Genomic DNA, 13,319 nt, shown 5'->3' with positions numbered 1-13,319 from the left:
ATAATCATTATATTACGTCCCTGTCTCTTTAGTTTGTTTCTAAATTTTTAGCTGTGTATGAGTCTATTTCATTTCTTTTAGCACTCTAAGAAAAAGCATCAAAATTTAATTCACGGTGATGCCTGTGTGATTTATTTCTTGAACCTTCCTCCGTCTTTGGAGGCTGTCTTTTACGGGGTGATTTTCATTTGTTTAATTGTATCGTGAGATGTGGCAAATTGGGGAATAGGCCTATATGAGGGTCAGCACCACTTTTCAGTTACCATCTCTAGGAATTTATACCTGTTCGCCTTGTACTGTATTACAAATGAATCTGATTTAACAATAAATAACAATAAATTCATCAGAAAAATGAGAATCCGACAAATAACACTTATCAGAAAGCTTTTTGTATTATCTGTGAATCGCCTTTTCCCATTTTGAAAATTCTGCTTCATTTTTAGGTGATATGAAGATGTGTTTACCTTTTGTAGTTTTGTAACCAGACTTACATCCTGGAACGAAGCAAGTAGACATTTTTTTCTCGTCGGTATTTTTGTAGGTTAATATTTACACTAAATAAAAGAATACCATCACCAAATTGCACGCTCTTCGCTTTCACTTAACAATAATGCACGCCTTCACAGAACAACACTACTGAACATAAGCATATTACAACCACAGATAGCAACGGTGCTGCCCCTAGCGGACGATTCATTGCAGTCCCTATACTAGCCAACAGGAAAAAACTTAAGAGCTCACACTTTCGTTATGCTACAAGTAAAGAGGAGTATCAAGGAGAAATGTTTTTGAGAGTTTACCAACAAAATTCAGCAAGATAGTCGAGGATATCAGAAACTATTATACAGAGTAATAAAATCGAAAAGAATAAAACAAGAAAAAATCAAGGCATTAGGGAGAGAAAATGGATCCATAGCAATTGAGGTACCGGTACGCAGAAAAACAAAAGCAAAGGTTAAGGGAAAGTAGACACGGTGATGGACAGAAAATTAAAAAAAAATATATAAGAAAGGAACAAGGTGAAGAAAGAAATGGATAAGGAAAAGCAAAAAATGTGTCGGGGGACGAGTTTAAGATAGAAAGGTTACATGTGGAATAAACAAGATTGAAAATACAAGTAAAGAGGAGTATCAAGGATGAAAAGGATAAATGTTGGGGAGAGTTCCTGAACAAAATTGAGCAACATAATCAAGGAAATTGGAAACTATTTATACAAAGTAATAAAATCAAAAAGAATAAGTCAAGAAAAAATCAATGCATTAGAGAGAGTAAATGGATCCATAGTACATGACAAAAAGGGCCTTCAGAAGGTGATGGCAGAGTATTTTGAAAAACTTTATAATGAGGATGACTGCTCAGACGAAGAAGGAGATAAGAAATGGAAATAACAGATGGAGAAAAAGAAGAGAACCCGATAACATGGTTGGAACTTGAAAGAGCAGTGAAGGCAATGACCAAAGGAAAAGACTAGTTCAATGCTGATATGATTAAGGCAGCAGGAAGCATTGGACTACGGTGGCTATACAGAGCCCCCAATGCTATATGGAAGGATGAAAGGATACCTGAAGATTGGCAATAAGGAAGCATTGTACCACAAGTTCAAAAAAAAAAAAAAAAAGGAAATAGGGAGAAATGTGAAAATTATAGAGGTATAACCCTGTTATCACATGGGCTAAAAATAATGGAGAAAGTCATAGACAAAAGACTGAGGGATACAATAGAAACACAGTTAGAGGAAGAACAATATGGCTTTAGACCGAATAGATCAACAATAGACTTGATATGTACAGTGCGAACGATAATGGAAAAACATCTGGAAAGGAACAAGGAAATCATATTCGTATTTTTAGATTTGGAAAAAGCTTATGATTCAGTTAAGAGAAAACAAATGGGAATGCTTACTGAAAAGGAATGTACCATGTTGTATCATGAGAGTAAAAGCAGTGTACGAGTAAGGAGTGGCGAGTCTGAAACATAAAAAAAAAAAGTTTCAAGCAAGGAAGTGCACTGTCGCCATTCTTGTTTATTATGTTGATGGATGAAATCATGAAACGTGTAAAACAGAGATCACTAGTGATGAAGTGAATTCTTTGGCATTTGCAGATGATGTGGTGATTTGGGGAAAGGGAGAAAAGAAAGTACAAAGGAGACTGGGTGTTTGGAATGAAAATCTTAAGGAGTTCGGAACGGTAAAAACACACTGTAGTCATGTACTGTGGAAAAGAGAAAAAGAGAAGCCAAGTGATCATAGACAGAGAACAGTTAGAGAATATAAAACAGTTTCCATTATTAATGGAAGTAATGAAATCAACTCTGAAATTAATAACAGACTAACAAGAGAACAAAGTTAACATTGTATAAACAGTATTTCCTACCAATTGTAACATACGGGCTAGAAACACTGGTAACTAACAAGAGACAAGATAGTTACTGTAGATCGAAGCAGTAGAACTGAAATTTTTAAGAACATCGGTTAAAAAGACAAGACGAGATACAATTCAAAATATTAAAATCACAGAAGAGCTAAATATGGAACCATTAGTACAGAAGATACTGAAAGCAAGACTGAGATGGTTCAGACATGTAAAAAGAATGGGAAAGGAACGGGTAGCAAGAAGGGAATTGGAAAGAGAACTTAAGGGAAAGAGACCAGTTGGAAGACTGAGAAGAATGTGGATGGATCAGATCTGGAAGGACATTAGAGAAGCTGGATTAGATGTAGCGAAAATAATGGAACAGTAAAAGTGGAAGGACAGAAAGGAGTGGAGGAGGCTTGTTAAACACACCCGGGCAACTGGAGTGGGACACTGATGTACACTGGTGTACAGAAAAACTGCTCGAGTTTCTTTCAACATAGTACACCAACATCAACATGTTCATTTTACTTTTCAGCTGTGTAAGATTGTGGACTGAACTTCTGTCTGAGGCATGACTGCTGACACTTCTCTTCTCTTGACCTGCTTGAATGTGACAGACCGTTGGGAGAGATACAGGGCACAGCAATTTCTAACAGTCAAGGTCTTGGAAGAGGAGCTCTTAAAGAGTTCCTTCCCAGAAAATATCACCGACTTTGAAATGTCTATGGCATACTTATAAAATAATATACCACTGTGAGCCAACTTCATGCATTTACATATCAAACAGCTGCTGCATGTGATTTAATGCGAATAATACGTTTAATAACTCTGTAGTTTTGTCTTGAAATTGCACGTAATAACCATTGCTGCATAACCTCCTATTTCTGAAATTTAATACTGTACATGCACTTTGTTATCACTATCATAATTCTGCTTACAGTTGGGTACACAAAACTTTAGTACCATTGTACACAACGGTATTAACAATTGGCAGCATGAAACAAATTAAAACACCGTCACATGGCTAAACCCCCTGGTGCTGACATCACAGTACATTTCTGGAATGGCTGTGAGGCCTTATATCTAGGTGTTGGTTACACGAATTTTCGGATGAATCCCAGCCATAAGACATATTCATGTCCAAACAATGTTCACTAAACAGGATTATAAGTTGCCATTTTTACATTTTATATATGTCTGTTTCACTGGGTTGCCAATCAAACACTTTACATTAGAGGTTTGTGGTAAATGAAGTTTAAACATAATATTTTCAAATACATGGGATGGTTCACAAAAACAGGATAATATGCATCCTGTATATTTTTTTCTGGAACAACAGGACCCTTTGGAGAAATAAGGGACAATCCCATAAAATAAGGGACGTGTGATCATCCTATCGTAGAATAAGGGCCACCGCATCTATATGGACAGGTATTAAAATAGTTCCTCCCTACTGAATATGTTGTGGCATAAGAAAAATTTGGTGGTGGTGATTGTTTTAAGAGGAAGTACAACTGGCCAACCATCCTCTATATAACATTAATTAGAGAGAAGAAAAAAAGGAAGGGATCTGACACTTCAAAAAATGAAGGTACCTGCCAAAGAAACACAGGGGCCATGAAGGGCTAATACTGTCGATGTCGGAAAAGAACAAGAGTTGACCAAGGAAGGTCTGATAGATCAAAGTGAGGAGCCTGGCACAAGTAAGTGGAAGCAATGTCAGGACTCAGCTAAGGGCCCCGTGGTCGCCAACCCACGCTCCTAAGTGGAGAGCCCGAAGCCCCTCTTACAACAGGCAGGGGATACCGTGTGTGTTATTCTACCCACAGGGGGAAATGTTATGAGAAAAATGAAGGGTTTACCACCAACGTTCAAAACAAAGAAACTGAATGACAAAATGATCTTTGCTGGGAAGTGGAAGAGCAACTGGGATGGTTTTACCTTTCAACTAATAGCGTATCGTAGTCGCAGGTCACCTAAACAGTTACTACCCATTTGTACAGAAAACAATGAAGTGGTGGAAAATGTTCTTATGTTTGTTTCATTCCATATAAAGAGATACTGTATGTCACTTGTGGAATATATGAGGGTGACCAGTTTGAGGTACCCATTTTCTAGAAAATGTTCCTCCAACAGAAAATAAAGCAAATGCTACATGTTATTGCAAGGTTTGCTCAGACACAGACAAGAAGTGTATAGCCCAGTGTTTTCACTATTCCTACACTGAAGAAAATGGAAATTGCAACACCCAGGAGTTGAACATGCAGGACAAGTGTTCGGTTGTGATTCCATGATTACACTTTCAGGTCCCTCTGACCGCAAGTTTGGTCAACAATCAATACAGGATGGGCCCACCACGAGCTGCAATACATTGATGAATTCGTCGAGGCATGGAGTCAATAAGGCCCTGAATCGCTTCCTGAGGAATTGTGGCCCATGCTTGCTGCACTGCACGGGTCAGTTTTTCCAGAGTTGTGGGTGGCTGAGGACGGTTGGCCAGTTGTCGACCCATCATGTCCCACACGTGCTCAATAGGACTGAGGTCCGGGGATCTGGCGGGCCATTCTAAGGTTGTGATGTCGTGAAGAGCTTCTCTGGAGATGCGTGCAGTGTGAACCCGGGCATTGTCCTGCTGAAACATCCCATTAGCAATGTTCGCCATCATAGGGACACCCACTGGATTGATTACCCTATCAACGTACTGTCGAGCAGTCATAGTGCCCTCAACAAGCACTAATTGTGATTTCACATTAAAGCCAATAGCTCCCCAGACCATAATGCTTGGTGTTGGCCCTCTGTGCCTCTCGACAATAAGATCTGGGCGGGCCCTCTCCCTGGTATGTCGGCGCACACGATTCCGGCGATGACTGTGGGCAAGATAGAAGCGCGATTCATCACTAAAGACGACCCTATGCCATTCGTCGACCCACGTCGATCTTTCTCGACATCAGGTCAGCCTTACACGTCACTGTTGTGGGGTCAATGGAACACCTTCTGCAGGAACACGGGCTTGTAAGCCAGCTGCACGCTGGCGATTACCAACTGTTTGTTGTGTAACGTGGGGTGCCACAGCTGCTCGAATTTGCGCTGCTGTTACATGGGGTTCCATCCGGGCCATCCGAATGATGCGGCAATCCTCTCTCACAGTTGTCTGTCGCGCTGGGCCTGTGCCAGGTCTACAAGTGTGGGTACCTTCCTTTGACCACTGCTGCCATACACGTACCGTAGATGCCTGTCGGCCAACACGTGCAGCGACAGTCCTTAGCGATAATCCAGCCTCACACAGCCCAATTATCTGAGCCCTCTCAAATGGCGACAGTTGTTGATAGCGTGCTCTTTTCTGTCGTCGAGGCATGTTTGACGGGGAACACTTCACTGCACAGACTGCAAGTCAACTATGCTACACCTGAGTCCGTATACTGGAGTTGATTCCTCTGCGACCAATCACGTGGGGAGACCTGTAGCAAAAATCCAATGGGTCTGAAACTTTGATCGTATACATACCTACATGGCATCGTTCCATATCTTAAAAATCAACACAAACGACCAATGCCTTCATGGTGTTGCAATTTCCATTTTCTTAAGTGTAAATACGGTACTGTATGAGGAAATGACTGTGGGGCCAGAGTATGGGAAGGATCTCAGGTAGTGTTCGGTTTCTTATTGGAGCAGGTACAGAGATGGATAGTATCGCAGGGCGAATAATAGATGGTAAATATTTTTGATAGAATTTATTAAAGATATTCACAGAAAAATCACCCTGCGATTGGAATTTCAAATTCAAATTTCCAGCCAATGTTTTCCAAAAAGTGCAAAATAGAAGATCGATGCTATTATCTTCTGAAACGCCTGTTCAAGAATGTCCAAAATAAGTATCGCTCTTTTATAGACCATATACACCCTACAGTTCATCTAATATGAATTCAAATACAGAAATATCACTTTGCACCTTGAAGTTCATCAAGTCTATCACTTATGGTGCTGACCTACAGTCTTTCGAATACCGTCATGAAAAAGTTGATAGATTAAATAAAAATGTTTGATCACTTGCTGTATATCTCTACAGTTCGTTTACGTGGAAAATAACGTAAAGTAGTGCATTTGTAAATCCTAAAGTTTATCTATGTGAAATTAATTCAATTTATGAATGATTTTAAAAAGGAATTTACAATTCAAAAGCAAGATATGAACCTCTCTTGAACGATTATAAATTACAAGCGGAAATTCACACGAAGCACTTGTTCGAGCACTGTAATTATCTGAGTGCTTTGTTAAAAGTTAGTCAGTAGGATTACTCACTCAGAATATGGGAAGATCACCTGGAATCTGCTTACAAGTGTTGGTGTCGTGTTGTACTGCGGCTTGGTGCCTGGAATATTCCGCAGCGTGCAGCCAGGGCTCGAACTCAGCACCGGTGGCGTTCAGTGAAGATACCACGTTAATCTCCCTTGTCGACGTCCCTCGATGGGTACCATAGCTGAAGAAACCACGTAAATCCCACATTGGAAACGATGTTCGATGCAGCAAAATCTCACAGCACTTTGCCAAGATTTCCGTTGTTCTTTGAGGTAATGTCGAAACACGGAAAGTTCAATTGGCACTATAGAGCTCTCAAATATCGCCAGAATTGATATAATACACCGACACAGGTTGTAATGCACAGTTCTATCCTCATATTAATTTTACGGTGTTGAATGTGTGACTTAAAATTCACAGTCCATGCTACCGTATGGTTTGTAAATGAGGTTAGCGGAGTAAGGACTTACAATCGTTTTCACTACGGAAAACACAGTTTTTATATACACACAGTTTATGGAATTAAGATTTAACACTGACACAGTTCATAATTGACGCTAATTATGTCTGAGGTTCGACCGTAAAATAATAATCACAGTCCATAAGCACTTGAAAAATGTTATTAACGACAGTCTCTACAACAGTCTCTGAAATAATACTGTTTGCAGATTAAGGCGATTTTATGGCTGGATTTACAACACATGAGTCTGTACTACTTAATATCGTCATAAAAAGTTCTTAATGTTCACTGAGTTTCTCGTAGGAGCGATCGAAAAATCGAGAAATTTACATAAAAAATAGTCAATTCTAGCCTTGTTATTGGACGAATGTCTAGTGAAATAATGTCTCATACAGTTTACAACTGTATTATTGTAGGAGAAATACGTCTCAGAATGATTGAAGTGGTTTCATATTAGAATGTTAGTTCATCACACGCAATGACTTGGAGTATTGTCACAGTTCAAAGATACAGTTCAAAATTACGTGAAAATGGTAAAGTTCACAATGTTGTACATTGATAAATGAAATACTTGACACTTAAATTCACACTTTCTATTATAGCTTCACTCAGTTAACACACTTCTGAGTATTATCTAACAACAATTTAGTTGGAGAAACGTTAGAATATTTCCTTAGTCGCGGCACGGCAGAAACTTTACTTGTGATACAATTCCTTTAGTTTTGCCAATTGCCACCTTTTCAATACAATAAAAATATATTACAAACTTACATATTTATTATGATGTTTACATGGTACATGTTTCGCTCCTTTTCGTGAGCATCATCAGCCAAACTATCATTAATCTAAGTTTGTGTAAGATCATAAAACAATTTTTTTGGTTCAAGATTACTCCTATAAAACTAATTGACAATCTTATAACATTTTAAAAGTCACACAACAATAAAATTATGTCTTAAGTTAACACTTTTTGTCTAAAATCTTCTTCAGTCCAAACATTTTATCGTCGAAACTCATCCGGTGAACATCTTTTAAAATTGTTTAAAAATAAGTTTTAATGACAATTATACAAGTTAAGCAATGGGAATCAACACAACTAGCCAGATTTCAATTTTTTTTTTTTAAATTCTTATTTTTAAACAATTTTAAAAGATGTTCACCGGATGAGTTTCGGCGATAAAATATTTGGACTGAAGAAGATTTTAGACAAAAAGTGTTAACTTAAGACATAATTTTATTGTTGTGTGACTTTTAAAATGTTATAAGATTGTCAATTAGTTTTATAGGAGTAATCTTGAACCAAAAGAATTGTTTTATGATCTTACACAAACTTAGATTAATGATAGTTTGGCTGATGATGCTCACGAAAAGGAGTGAAACATGTACCATGTAAACATCATAATAAATATGTAAGTTTGTAATATATTTTTTTTGTATTGAAAAGGTGGCAATTGGCAAAACTAAAGGAATTGTATCACAAGTAGATCTTCAATACGGACAAGGAAAATGAAGTTTATAACCTGCAAAGAAACTTTACTAGCGACGTCTTCGTACTATTTCAAAGTACTCGTGTGTGATTACGTTGTCCTCGCGGATCGCGACAGAGCATAATTGCAGAACACACACTTACATCACACTGGCTATAACCTTGGTTCACTGACCCTATTTATACCGGTCTGCGAGCAGCGCTCGGAATCAGGTGATGAAGGGGGTGATAATTCTTTCCAAACTTTAACTTATTATATCTTGGAAACCACTGGATGGATTGATCTCAATTTTCAGGGTTTCACTTCCAGAATATTGACTACAATTCAGCGTTGGTCTCATGTTAATTGATCCAGGCGTTAAAAAATTCATAAAATAATTTTCGAGAGAATTCTGAAGGGGAGGGAGGCTACAGGCAGTGGTGACGTCACTTGACCTTGCTCGACTTGCGCTCTCCCTCACGCAGCGCAGTGAGAACGAGAACCTTCTCTCACCCAGCTGTTCATGATAGGAACTTAACTGTACGCTCATGAATAAAATTTATAACTTGTATGTGCCAGGGCCTATGCCTTCCTGGTACAGTACATTTTGTATTTCAATTGTCACTGTGTTTACCTGTGATTCATTTTTATTGTTTGAGCAAGCTTTTTGGTATAACTTGAATGTTTCTGTTCTTGTAAGACTAGTGTAATTAAATTACTTTAGATATGTAATAATAATAATGTTTTAACATCCCACTAACTACTTTTCGGTTTTCGGAGGTGCCAAAATTTTGCCCTACAGGATTTCTTTTACGTGCCAATAAATCTACCAACATAAAGCTGATGTATCTGAGCACCTTCGAAATACTACCGGAACGCAGAAGTTGGGCCCAGAAGGCCTGTGCCTTAGATATGTACTTGCTGGAAGTCTTAATTTTGGATGGCTGACACCTTTACATGATACAAAAATCAGATCTGCTGTTGCATAATAATGTGTTAAAATACAGGAAAAAGACCCAGTTCACTCTCAGGGTTGAAAGTGTTTAAGGCAACAGATTCAAGGATATTAACAAATAGAATAAATATCACATTGTTACTGCTCCCCATACAGGTAACTTAGCTTTGAAACTCACTTGTAATTTTTGTTCTTCTTGTCCGTCGCTCTCAAAGAGCTGGGCTAAGACAGTAAGGCCACCCTCCTTCACCAGCTTGTCTTGTGCGGCAGGGAAGTTCCGAACAATACAGGACAAGGCAAACAAGGATCGAGCTCGGACCGTAGGGTTGACGTCGAATGCAACTGCTCTTAACAATAGTCCTATACTGCCGCTTTCAAGGGCAGCTATCTGTGCTTTTGGGTTGCTTTGAACTGCAGATCCTATGAGATGAGCAGCACCCGAGCGCAGTTCAAATCGAGTGGCATTCAGAATTGGTAGGATCACATCAGTAAACCTAAAAATTCAAACATTATTTCCTAAGCAAAAAAATCCATCAAGTAAGAAAGTAAAGAGTCAATTAATTATGCAGAAAACAAAACCCTCAATTGCTGAACTTACCCACCAAGTCTTATAAATTCACGAGCATTATCAAACTGGTGTACGAGGTATTCCAAGTCTGTCAGAATTGCTAACACATCATCATCAGTAGATTCTTCACGAACAGCTTGTTTAGCTTTAAATCTTGTCAAAAGTTCATTCATAACTTCAAGATCTGTTTTTACAGTCAGATTCAATTCCTTGAACTTGTCTTTGAGTTCCTCATATGATTGAAACTTCTCCCTGACACGTTTAATGTCCTGGAAAAAGAACAAAAAATAAAGCTAGAGTTGGTACTTCATGTTGTTGTCTGACAATGCCACTGCAGTTCTGTTGATGATGTGGTTTTTCTTTTTACAAGTTGCTTTACGTCGCACCGACACAGATAGGCCTTATGGCGACGATGGGATAGGAAGGGGCTAGGAGTGGGAAGCAAGCGGCCGTGGTCTTAATTAAGGTACAACCCCAGCATTTGCCTGGTGTGAAAATGGGAAACCACACAAAACCATCTTCAGGGCTGCCAACAGTGGGGTTTGAACCCACTATCTCCCGAATACTGGATACTGGCCGACTTAAGTGGCTGCAGCTATCGAGCTTGGTGATGATTTGTTTTGTTTGGCAATTTAATTACTGTAGGCATTCCTATAAAATGATTGGGCAGAGATAGGTCTTGTTTAGATCATAAGAGAAGATTTCCTTGATCGCACAACTGGCTCGTATTTTGATTTCAGGTATCTGACAACCCTGATAAGGACCTCCTACAAGAACTGGAGCAAAAGTTGCAAGCAATGATCAGCACTTCTACGTAACACCTTCCCTTAATTCAAGCAAATGGAAGGAGCCTAACTTTGCAATGCAGCACATTTCACGAGGGCTGCGGCTCACGGCTTCCATTACAAGATCTTGTAGTATTTCTATCTGAGTGATGCCATGACTAACCTAGAGTGGACACAAGGAGTTTATGAACCAAGAAACTTAATGACTAGGTTTCTGTCCACGGGTTTCATTTTAAATTGTGTAAAACTGTTTTCATGAACTCTGCACTGATTATAGGTGCAAACTGAGGACAGAATCACTAAGGTTGACTTTGTATCCATACACACTATGCACAATTTGATGTGTATTATAAGTTAATGCAGGCCTCCTCCTCGTTTCTCTACACTTTTCTTTGATGTATTACTGTTTTAATTTCCAATTATATAACATTTCTTTCTAATTCAATTTTCTGACTATTCAAACTCCTATGCTGCAGGCTGGCAGCGCATGCAAGATAAGCGAACAAAAAATGTCACAGACATATTACGATTTCCAATGTTTCAGAAGTGATAAGTGCAACATTCTTATATCATTTCAGAATTCAACTTAGAATGAAATATTGCAGAGAGGTAATGGTACTTTATTTAACCTTTAATAATGCCTGCAAACTTGGAAACTGGAGGCAGTTAAAGCTGACACCGACTTCTTTACCAGAGAGCGAGTACAGATCAATGGCCTAGAAAATACAGAAGCATATGAATCTCACATCAGAGAAAGGGACAAGAAAGTTGAAAGCATTGATCAGCACTTCTACCTAACACAGGATCTGTGGCCAAAAGTTGATTTTACTAGGCATCATCTCATTGCTTCTGCACTCTCTGTGGACAGCAATGTGAACATTGCTCTGCCTAGCAAGGAGTAATTCTCTGACGAATTATGCAGCTGGCAGTAACTTTATTTATCAGTTATTTGTACACAGTGTGTTTAATAAATCTTCAATTAAACCTTTAAGTGATGTAAAATTATTTTTGAACACACAATATCAAAGTACAATTTTACCTCATCTGTGACAGAATATTCCTCAGTATTAACCAAATTTAGCAGAGACTCTTTCACTTTCTCTGCTGGAGGAGCTTCATATGAATCACGATCAGTTTCCTTAGCATCAGGTAAAGTGGCAACATCTGTTCGCTTTTCTTTTGATTCACTTAAAAGTTTTGCTTCTGTTTCACCAGTTTGGAGATTTACTCTGACATGCAAACCTTTAGGTATAGGTTGACCTATAATCAAAGAAATGCAATTTAATCAACAGTAATGACTAACCTACAATTTACAACTTAGTGGAGAAATGAAGGAATCATACCTTTTTTAACAGTTTGCCATTCATTTGTTGCTTTAAACTCAGATAATTTTTCACTGTGTCTTGAAGAAATAGAGGCATTTTCTGTTCTACCAGAATTCTCCTTAAGGTACACTACCGGAAAACGAAATATGAGAATAAATATAACTACAATGACTATATTCTTGCTACACTCCATCCTACCTTCTTCTCTTTATTCACTATAACCAAATTTAAAGTTTTGTGGGATCGTTTTCGCGAAGCAAAGTAACTGCTGAGTTTTACTAGAACTAAATTATAGAAGAATTCTAATCATCACACGCAATATCATAAGAAATTTTCAATTCTCCACTATGCATCACTGTCGTTGCTACGTTACCACGAACCACAAGCCAATCAAAATTCAGAATACTCAACAGCTGTAACCAATGAACAAATAACACAATCTGTGCGTAGTACCATATCTTGTCACGTGACTGTTAGTATCGCGACTTACGAGCAAGCGCGCCATTTCTTCGCACACTGCCACTGATCCAGGAAGCTTGCCGGTTTTCTGTTAGCGACGAAGTTCTAACGCTTTATAAGTTGAGAACACGTGGTCGTATCACGAATTTCATTACTTTATTTAATCAATTATTTGGCATAAATATATATTTTTTCTCAAGAAATACGAAAACCAATTATAATGGCTGAAGAATACTTCTGGGGTACGTTGCATTGAAATATCACATTTTACATGACGCTGGTACGATTACGTGCGTTGCCATTTTATGGTTTTCAGCGTCTTAGGATAAATTGTGCGCTATTTCTTCATTCTTTGTATAATACTAGTTACTGTTATCGAATAATTCTTTGTTAAATACATTATTTTATTAATAATACTAAAATTTACGAAACGGGCTTGGTCCCTCCATTTTATGCAGCGGCCTTGTGGCGGCGTGGAGTTATTCATTTGGGCTAGAAATGGACCGGTGGATTTTAAATGATTAATTTCTTGCTGCATAATTTGTTTCTTCTTAATAAAATACTGACTGTACTCATTTGAGTATTATTGGAATTTGTGAACTATTTTCGTCCCAACTTATTCAGATTCTGAAGATATGGCTTCGAATG

At 38.3% G+C, this 13,319-nt stretch overlaps 2 protein-coding genes across 3 annotated transcripts in view; one reads left to right on the top strand and one right to left on the bottom strand.

Moving 5' to 3' along the window:
* The window catches only part of Sil1 (Sil1 nucleotide exchange factor), a 48,400-nt gene extending 35,822 nt beyond the window's left edge, over positions 1-12,578 (bottom strand). Inside the window, exons 1-4 of the mRNA XM_067150610.2 lie at positions 12,231-12,578; positions 11,927-12,147; positions 10,133-10,371; positions 9,713-10,028 (exon numbers count right to left, since the gene is read on the bottom strand). Coding sequence (XP_067006711.1) covers positions 9,713-10,028; positions 10,133-10,371; positions 11,927-12,147; positions 12,231-12,405 — 951 coding nt within the window. The 5' untranslated portion in view covers positions 12,406-12,578. The remainder of the gene's footprint in view (positions 1-9,712; positions 10,029-10,132; positions 10,372-11,926; positions 12,148-12,230) is intronic.
* Positions 12,579-12,701: 123 nt separating this feature from the next.
* Positions 12,702-13,319, top strand: part of LOC136877204 (nucleoplasmin-like protein) — a 177,303-nt gene continuing 176,685 nt past the window's right edge. The window contains exon 1 of one of the 2 annotated variants that reach the window (XM_067151030.1): positions 12,702-12,913. In XM_067151030.1, coding sequence (XP_067007131.1) covers positions 12,892-12,913 — 22 coding nt within the window. In that variant the 5' untranslated portion in view covers positions 12,702-12,891. The remainder of the gene's footprint in view (positions 12,914-13,319) is intronic. The other variant, XM_067151029.1, reaches the window with a different exon arrangement.

This window comes from Anabrus simplex, chromosome 7 (genome assembly GCF_040414725.1).
Source record: "Anabrus simplex isolate iqAnaSimp1 chromosome 7, ASM4041472v1, whole genome shotgun sequence".
NCBI classification, from domain to species: domain Eukaryota; kingdom Metazoa; phylum Arthropoda; class Insecta; order Orthoptera; family Tettigoniidae; genus Anabrus; species Anabrus simplex.
Note: the sequence above shows the minus strand (reverse complement) of the source record. Positions and strands in the feature narration are given on the sequence as shown.